General features: G+C 40.2%; 1 protein-coding gene across 1 annotated transcript in view; it reads left to right on the top strand.

The window, feature by feature from the left end:
* The window catches only part of bbs9 (Bardet-Biedl syndrome 9), a 119,922-nt gene that overhangs the window by 21,448 nt on the left and 88,697 nt on the right, over nucleotides 1-9,777 (top strand). The window contains exon 13 of the mRNA XM_016520246.1: nucleotides 8,784-8,888. Within this exon, the coding sequence (XP_016375732.1) occupies nucleotides 8,784-8,888 (105 nt within the window). The remainder of the gene's footprint in view (nucleotides 1-8,783; nucleotides 8,889-9,777) is intronic.

Raw genomic sequence — 9,777 nt, 5'->3', positions numbered from 1 at the left:
ACAAGGATTTCAGTTCTTCCTACGGAAAAAAAAAAAAAAAAAAAAAACTCTAATTCTGCCTCCATACTAAAGATGATGGCAAAGATGGTGTTGTCTGAGTACAGGGCCAAACACGGTCCTCTACTTTCTGGCCAATAGCTAAAACATAGTATCTTCAGACTGCATTATTTACTTCCGAAGGCAATGTACTGACACTGATATTTCGGACTGATGCTGCTGAACATACAAGTGCCACAGCAAAAAATATATACTGGATAGGCTCAGTAGTAAATATATATTTTTACTGGATTCCATACTTGTTAATTGTGTATTATGTAAGAGAAGATACAAATACTGTGGGTAAAGAGTCAACACAAGCTTCTGTTAAGTTGTCCTTGCTTAAAACAATAAAGTGTGTTAGGGTGTAGGTCCTCCCAAACAATTGACACTTTTCTGGGAAAGCTTTATATCAGATGTTGCAACGTGGTTGCAGGGATTGCGCCCATTCAGGCATGAGAATCGGTGAGGCCAGGCCCTGATGTTGGCGATGGGTCCTGGTTCACGGTTCACATTCCTGTTCATCTCAAAGATGTTCAGTGGCCTTCAAGTCTGGCGTTTGTGCACACTAGTCAAGTTCTTCCATAGTGAATCGTTTTTATAGAGATCTCATTTTATGCACAGGGGTGCTGTCATAATAAGGCAAAAATGGGCCCTCCCCAAACTGTTGACACAAAGTTGGAATCACACAATTCTCTAGAATGTGATTTTATGCAGTAGCATGAAGCATTGGTTTGTATTCACTGAAATTAAGGGGCCTAGCCAAAGCTGTTAAAGGTGTCATCTGATGTGATTTCAAGTTTTCCTTTCTCTTTGGAGTGTTACAAGCTGTTCGTGCATATATAAGATCTGTAAAGTTGCAAAGACTAAAGTCTCAAACTGTAGAACGCTTTTCAGAACGATGGGCTTTGTAAAAATCTACTCGTTTCAGAAAGGCGGGGCAGAGAGGAGCAACAGTAATATATGATATGTGGAAAATAAAAACACACAGTTTTGAGTGTATGCACACCAACTGTTCAAAATCCTGCCACACCACAGAGTACCACACACATAATTTTCCACTCAATTACTTGATATTTGTCCCAAATTTATGTTAATGTATGTATTGAGTTGCATAAGAATGCTGTTTGCATTTTAACATTAAATAAAATAGCTGTTTCCCATTGGAAAAAAAAATACTGAGCCTGCCCCTGTCATTGAATCTTACTGGGATAAGAACAGCAATACCATGCAAACATAAACCATTGTAATCTACTTAGAATTAGTAACTTTAACCTGTAATTGTTTTTGAACATATTCCTAGAATATGCTTTTAATAATCATTCACTGATGATTATGAATTTGTACTACTGAAATAACCTTTAGACGTGTTTTAAGATGTTAAAGATGGGCCTCTTTTAGATTATTCCGCATGTCTGTAAGATTACGCAGATGCCTTTCATCTTGTCATCTTTTTTAAGGCAGCTTAGATAACATCCCACAGTCTTATATGCTGTTTGCCCATTAGTTGAAAAGAACCATAATGGCTTTTAACGGAGCACTATGTAAATTAATATATTTGTTTCATTTCTACTTTGAAACTAGCAGTATTTGTTGATTGTATTTAAAATGTAATTGACTTGGTTCTAAAATCAGACATGATGTTATGGTGCCTTGGAAGCCTGTCTGAATCAAGTTTTCTATAGATTTAACTTTGTACAAAAATGCTGTCTGTTCAGTCATTCACTTACTGGGCAGGCAGCTGCCTTTAGTTTCTGACATGAGCGAAAGTAAAACTTAAGTCAGTCATATGCTTTAATTCAAACTCAACCCATCTGACATCACTTGGTGAGTTGAGCTGATATTAAGACACAAAGATATGGAATGTTGTAAAAAAAATAAAAATAAAATAAATTGTATCCTAGAGCAAAGTTTCCCACCCAGTGGGAGGAGGTCTATGTGGATAGCATTGTTTTCAGTTTTCTCATCACTGTGAAAATATATTTTTGGTGTGAATTGGCCTTTAGGGGTTGGGTGAAAAATCTCAATATAGGTGGTTTTGTGATACTATTTCAATACCAATTGTCAAATTCTTTATGGAGCTCATGAAAAAAAGTAGGGATCCCTTTGTTGCATTTGTAAGTTGTTGATGGAAATATCCTGTAGGAAGTGCTTTTAGGGGTTTCACCTAACAAACTCCCTTCAGTCAGCTCAGGAATGTAAATACAGGAGACCACAAGGGTTGCTGAAGCAGAGAATGTTTCCTACGCTCCCCGTCTCTTTGCATTTATATCCATGTGCTTTTGTTGTGATGGGCAGCTCTTTGTCAGTCCCAGATGAGCCAACTCGTTCAGCTTAAGTTCTGTACTGTTTCCAAACCCACAGTCAATATTTAAAGAAGGTTTAACCGTAAAGTATGTGGTTTCCTTTTTGTGTGATTTGTTGTTTTCTTCACAAATTACTGCTAGCTTTATTCCATAACCTAGTGCAACCACAGAATACTCTAAATACAAAAATGCATTGCACTCACTAATAATGGGAGAAATACTCAGTTTTAATTACACTGAACTGTTTTTATCAATACTTTTCAGTATTATAATCAACATTTTTCTCACCTCGTCTGACATCTGCCCTCTTGGGTCATCACAATGCATTCTGAGATTGCCTTATTCATGAAGGATAAATGCATTATAATTTGGCCAAAAGAGGTATCTTAGAAGGTGTTGTAATTCACTTTTTTTTTTAGAGCAAGCCAAAATCTTTGTGTCGAGATCAAGCATATGATGCCATAAAATACTGCTTTTGGAATTTTGATGAAGATGGAATTTTATCAAGATGTATTAGCAATATGTTACATAGTATTAGTCTTAAAATAGAAGAGAATGGGAATGGGATATGGGATAAAGAGAATGGGATAGAATGAATAAATAACATCAGAATTGCCCAAAGTAACTGGTAAGCATTGGCTTAATAAACAGTGTTTGTTTCTCAGATCGCCAGCACATGACTGTATCTCTCTTGTGTTTTTTGAGTGGAGCTCAGTGTGTGCTCAGTTTGGAAACGCCATGCGTCCTCTTCAGTAAGAGAGGCTTATCAGCTGTGACTGACAGATCGCTAACCTCATCAGCTGTGATGGACAGTTCAGGTGGAGTTGAGACCTGAGAAGTGGATGGATGGAGACCATGTGTCACATCCCGCACTCTTATGGATCCCTTTTTACAGTACTTTTTCCAAAACATTCTTTGCACATGCCTTAATCAGGCTTTTTGTGATGAAGTGAAAAATGTCTTTATTGTAAATCAGAGTTTTGAAAAATTACTGGGTTACACTTTATTTTAAGGTGTCCCTGTAACACTGTAATTATACTAGTGCTGTCAAACGATTAATCGCGATTAATCGCATCCAAAATAAAAGTTTTCGTTTACATAATATATGTGTGTGTACTGTGTACATTTATTATGTATATATAAAGACACACACATACAGCATATATTTTGAAAATATTAACATGTATTTGCATGTATATATTTATATTCATATACATTATATCATATATTAATATATTTAATATATAAACGTAACATATTTTCCTTAAATATATACATGCATGTGTGTATTTATATATACATAATAAATATACACAGTACACACATATATTATGTAAACAAAAACATTTATTTTGGATGCGATTAAGCATGATTAATCGTTTGACAGCACTAAATGATACATTTAAGTACTGAGTAATATTAATTAACTACATGTACTTACTATATGGTTAGGTTTTGGATTAGGGTTTGGCTTAGGGCAGGGGTCACCAAACTTGATCCTGGACCTCTGGTGTCCTGCAGAGTTTAACTCCAACTTGCCTCAACACACCTGCCTGCAAGTTTCAAGTATACCTAGTAAGACCTTGATTAGCTGGTTCAGGTGTGTTTAATTAGGGTTGGAGGAGCTAAACTCTGCAGGACGCCGGCCCTCCAGGACCGAGTCTGGTGACCCCTGGCTTAGGGTTACTTGCATGTAATTATGCATAATTTATTGTTATTATAATAGTTAGTACAAGTAACGTGTAACAAGGACACCTTAAAATAAAGTGTTACTGTCACACTACGGTGGAATGAAACGCACTAGGAAGCGTTTCATTCATCAAGGAAGATGATGAGCAATGCAAATAGTCTTTAATAAATACACACACGGGTAAATCCAGGACAGAACAGGCAGGAGACACACGTAGGGAGGTAGTAGACCGGACGACAAACAGTGAACTGAACACAACTTAAATAGGAGGTCTGATGAGGGTAATTAATGACACACACCTGAACCAAAATAACAGTAATCAGACATGAGGGAAAATTAGGTCACACAGAGCACATGGGGAAGGAAACACAACAAAAACAGTCCAGGGGTGTGACAGATCGCCCCCTCCCGGAAGGCGCGACCTTGCGCCGCAGGAACAACAAAGGGAGGGACGGAGGGGGACTTAGGAGGAAGACAAAGGAGTGGATATGGGATGGTGACGGGATGGCCAAGGGCTGGCAGGAAGGGAGGCAGACAAATACTGGAGAAGGTTTGGGCGGAGGACGGACACCCGGGAGGAGGACGACCAACAGAGTCCAGGGTGGTGACGATGGAGGGAGGAGCCATTTTGGAGGCAGAAGGGACCAGAGTGGATCAGATGGAGGGAGGAGCCAGGGAGAAGACAGGAGGGAGCAGCAGGAGCCAGACGGGACCCAGGCCACAGCCATGATGGCGGCCCACGGTGGAGCCGACGGATGGAGGAGCCATGGTGGAGGAAGGGCTGACGGCTCCAGGGGGCCGACCAACTGCGGCGGAGCAGGTGGTGGTGGAGCCCGAGGTGAAGATGGAGAGCAGAAGAGCCAGGGCGACGGGGAGGATCCGGAGGGCCAAGGAGGAGCAGATGTCTCCGGCGACCGAGGCGGAGGCGGGGCTCCGGAAGGCCTGGTGGGAGAGGGAGGCTGGGCGGGAGTTCAGGATGCTCTGGGCTCAGGAACGGTGTGTGCTGCCCACACACACCACAAGGCCACTCCCAACACCGGGAGCACCAGTGACAGGGGAGCGACCTCCGTGGTCGTTGTCCCACAGGCAGACAGTTCAGGGCAGATAGACAGTTCAGGGCAGACAGATAATTCAGGGCAGGCAGATAGTTCAGACGAAGGCTGGAGAAGAGGGGACATGTCTGCATATATATCCCAATTAAAATCCACTGAGCTCGGCTCACCCTCAGCCATGGTGCAGTGGGCGGAGCTTTCCTCCACGCTCTCACTGTCCATAGTGTTCTCCCCCGTGGCGAGCTCTGTAGCCGGGTGTCGCATGTGGTCTGACATCACAGGCTCTGGCTCCGGTGTGATCGTCAGCTCTGTCGCTCCATTATGCGATGGCTCATTGGTCGCGGCGAGCTCAGGCTCTCCGTCATCGGTGGGCTCGGGCTTTAGCTCCGCGCAGCGAGGTGATGGTGGGCTGGGCTCTGGGTCTTGTCGTATTCCGGACCGGAACAGGGATTTCAGCGTCTCATCATCAAATGAGGATGTGATGGCAAGATGAGTAAATCCCAGGGCGAATGATACCAGATCTCCCGAGCCACGACTGAGAATTTCGCCGCCCAATCCATACACGGGAAAAAAAAAACAACAACAAAAAAAACTTACAAAGCAAAACCAAAACGTGGGGAAAGAAACACAACAAAAACAGTCCAGGGGTGTGACAGTTACAAATTTCCATATTTAAATTGTAAAAATGTTAATAAATTGTAAAAAATAAATAAATACAAATTAAAAAAAAAAAATTTTTATTGTAAAAGTCTTTTTTTTTATATGGTGCAGTGGGCGGAGCTTTCCTCCACGCTCTCACTGTCCATAGTGTTCTCCCCCGTGGCGAGCTCTGTAGCCGGGTGTCGCATGTGGTCTGACATCACAGGCTCTGGCTCCGGTGTGATCGTCAGCTCTGTCGCTCCATTATGCGATGGCTCATTGGTCGCGGCGAGCTCAGGCTCTCCGTCATCGGTGGGCTCGGGCTTTAGCTCCGCGCAGCGAGGTGGTGGTGGGCTGGGCTCTGGGTCTTGTCGTATTCCGGACCGGAACAGGGATTTCAGCGTCTCATCATCAAATGAGGATGTGATGGCAAGATGAGTAAATCCCAGGGCGAATGATACCAGATCTCCCGAGCCACGACTGAGAATTTCGCCGCCCAATCCATACACGGGAAAAAAAAAACAACAACAAAAAAAACTTACAAAGCAAAACCAAAACGTGGGGAAAGAAACACAACAAAAACAGTCCAGGGGTGTGACAGTTACAAATTTCCATATTTAAATTGTAAAAATGTTAATAAATTGTAAAAAATAAATAAATACAAATTAAAAAAAAAATTTTTTTATTGTAAAAGTCTTTTTTTTATAAAAAAAAAAAGTCTTGTATTGTCACATTTTTACCATTTAAATTAGTATTTAAATGGTAAAAATGTGACAATACAAGACTTTTTAGGACTATAGTTACAGTTAATAATTCCATCCAAGTTGTGAAGTTTCAGCTGGTTAGTGTGAGCAGTTAGCATTGCCGATACCTTAATCCAGCCATTACACTGTGTTTTGTTTCAAAAATTCTGTTTTTGAATCGCCTTTCTTATGTATTTACGCAGGACTATTCAGAAGGTCTCAAAACGATTCACGATATACACCTCTTTGGTCAGTTTATGTTGTGATAATGCATAAAGACATAAACCTAACACTCAATTATGACCATGACCTCAGCTTACCAGATCAAAAGTGAGTGTAAGTGCTAAAAGGGCAGAACTCATACGTGCCCTAAAGGTCAAAGACCCTTAGAAAACCCCCTATAATCCTCACAACAGACACTCACAGTGCATCTAACTGCTTTTGTCAAAGGAATTCTTATCTAAGTGCTTTTGTGCGGTGTGTGTTCTGCATGCTGTTTTCTAATGCATGTCATGAATTCCAGGGGTGGGCTACTGTCAGTGCAGGTCAAGAGAGGTCAGCACAAATGGCCTTAATTTAACCACCTAGATTTTAGACAGTTTAAAAAAGGGGTGTCATGCTTTCTGCCTGCTCAAACTGACACCAACAGCTTGGCGGCTGAGCTCGTGTGTCGTGCACAGGACAAAAGAGCCTGATGGTCTACTGTTTACCTATGGCAGTGAGATAAAAAAAGGTTAAAAGCCTGCCCTCCCAGAGGGAGAGCTTTTAAAGCACATAGAAAGTGCTGTCGCCCGATGAGCTAATAGGAGCACAGACAGAGAGAGTGTGTGAGTGACAGTCAGATGTAGTGTGTGTGTGTGTATGTGTGTGTGTGTGTATTGGGGGGCCAGACACTTAATCTAAGTGCTCGGCCATCAAGCATTACCGCAGGTCAGTCACCTGTGTGAATGCAGCTCACTGTGAACACACAAAATGCTAAACTTGAAACAGATCACGTTACTAAAGACAGAGATACAACACAAACCAATTGAAGAAATAATAAAGCCATAAGCGCTGCATTAAGGGGCCTTGTTAACTGTTGTAAAATCAGTCTAATGCACAGGCTTGAGTGGATTTTTGGTAAGGCTGCCTGATTAATCGAAATAAAATCAATATGGATTAGTGCGATTATCAAATCAGAAAGGCTGTGATTTGATTTGATTAAATATGTATATGCTGCGTATTTCAGAGTGAAGTGCAGAACTGTTTATTTACACATGAACTGCTCATGATCTGGTGTTTTCAGTGTCTCAGAGCGGCTCGGTTCACAGTAAATTGCTGGTCCACACAAGCTCCATCTCTACATCTGCTCTGAGTTTGGGTCGCTTATAACATGCATTTGGAAAAGCAACATGCGCCAACCATCTTCCACTTCAACTTATAATGAGAAGCGCTTATAAACCAGCTGTTGTCAACGAAAGAAAGCTTTGAGGTTTCCCTGTGGTTATCCACTAATGTAAACGTTTTTAAGGTTTTGAAAGTAAGGAATTAAAACAGCCATAAATATTAGTTTCATAATTTAATAAGTGTACTATAAAATACAAAATAAATAGTAATTATTATTCATCTTGAATACCTTTATTTTACACTGAATATTACAATAGTAATATTTTTAGTTTTTCAGAAAAAAAAAACGTAGCCATAATTCATACTTTTCAAAAACTGCAGCAGGAGCAATAATAATGATATGGATGTTCAATAAATTAAAGATCTAAGCCTCGAAAGGCTCTGTGTTACAGTGATTCTACCACAGACAATGAGTGTTCTTTAAGTGTTGTAGTTCATTTGTGTATTTTATTTACAGGTTGCAAAGAAGCAAGCTGTTTCATTTTTTATAACAGCTTTTATTTAATTAATCTTATTGGCTTCTCCAATAAGAAGAGTAATAACTATCTTCTATAAAAAAAGTTTAATTGAAAATAAGATAATTCTCGTCAGTAAGGTGGAATGTATTTGTATTTAAATCCAAAAATAAAAATTGAGAAATACAATGTATGAAAACAATTAAGTATGTTTTAGGATCATTAATATTTTTTGCATTGTTTTAATTATTTGCATGTGATTTTGATTTAGGTGTGAAATAACTCAATAATCAGAATAGGCTAATCCATTCTTCTGCCAATATAGTTCATTACCAGTCGGCTGTTTACAGTTGTTGTAATGGTTTGTTGCAACTTGCTACGTTAATATAAGATGTAATATTTATCTCGCAGAACACGCCTATTGGCATGCCTTAATACCAAATTACACGTTATGTTTCTTGTTGTTTGTTTGACAGGCAGTGGCTGCGAGTTAGTGGTGAGATTCTCAGCATTTCTGAACGGCCACTATCCTCCAGCGGATTTGTGTGGAGATATCGCCGTGTCCTACAGCTCAGCTACAGGTATGAGCTCCTCATGAACACTCCCACGCTCTGTTTGTCTGGCTCCATCTCTAAGCTCTGGAACACATTACCCTTTTTCCTCACTTCTTTAAGCCCTTTTACTCATTTCAAGATGTCTGGATGTTTGCCAAAGCAGAAAAAGCAGCAGAAAGGCTGCGTTTGTACTGTCGTTTCTCTTGGATAGTGTCTGTGTTGGCAGAGACTGCTGGAAAACTTCCTGAAAATATCCGGGAGTTTCCCTTTTCTCTGGCTCTCTTTTTCTTTCTGTCCTTCTGAAAATAGTGAGTCTGTTTTACACATTAGATCGCAGGTACATAGGACTGCACAAACACACACAGATGCACACACACTCATGCTTGTCTAGCTTTCTAAAACATTGGCTTCTATTGTTTTTAGATGAAGCTAATAAGAATGACTAAAGACTAACCCAAACCCTAACACTATAAGAAATGTCTGAAAGTTTCCAAAGGGAGGTTTTGTCATGTTTAGCCAACTTATTGGGGACAACTTTGTGTCCAAACTTTAGCAACAAAGTCAATGCACTGTAAAATATACAGTACTATATACAATACTGTTAACACTCTGTGTGTGTTTAATGTTCCCTATTATTAATGTTGTAATCAAACAGACGATGAACACTATTAACAGCAATTATTATATGTTGCAATTAAACTTATAGCAATCTTTGGTAGTTGTGTATGTTGTTTCAGGGTTGGCATCATCTGAGGTCCTCTGAGGGGTTGGCATCAACTCTTCTCAGTTGTTCTGGATCAAGCTTGTGTAAATCCTAGTTACAAAAACAAATAAACAAATAGAGACATAATTAGCATAGCTGCTGTTCCAACCAAGCAAAACGTATTTGTTTAACCCAAGCTAAAGAATAATAATG

This window comes from Sinocyclocheilus rhinocerous, unplaced genomic scaffold (genome assembly GCF_001515625.1).
Source record: "Sinocyclocheilus rhinocerous isolate Xijiao unplaced genomic scaffold, SAMN03320098_v1.1 scaffold839, whole genome shotgun sequence".
Taxonomy (NCBI): Eukaryota; Metazoa; Chordata; class Actinopteri; order Cypriniformes; family Cyprinidae; genus Sinocyclocheilus; species Sinocyclocheilus rhinocerous.
Note: the sequence above shows the minus strand (reverse complement) of the source record. Positions and strands in the feature narration are given on the sequence as shown.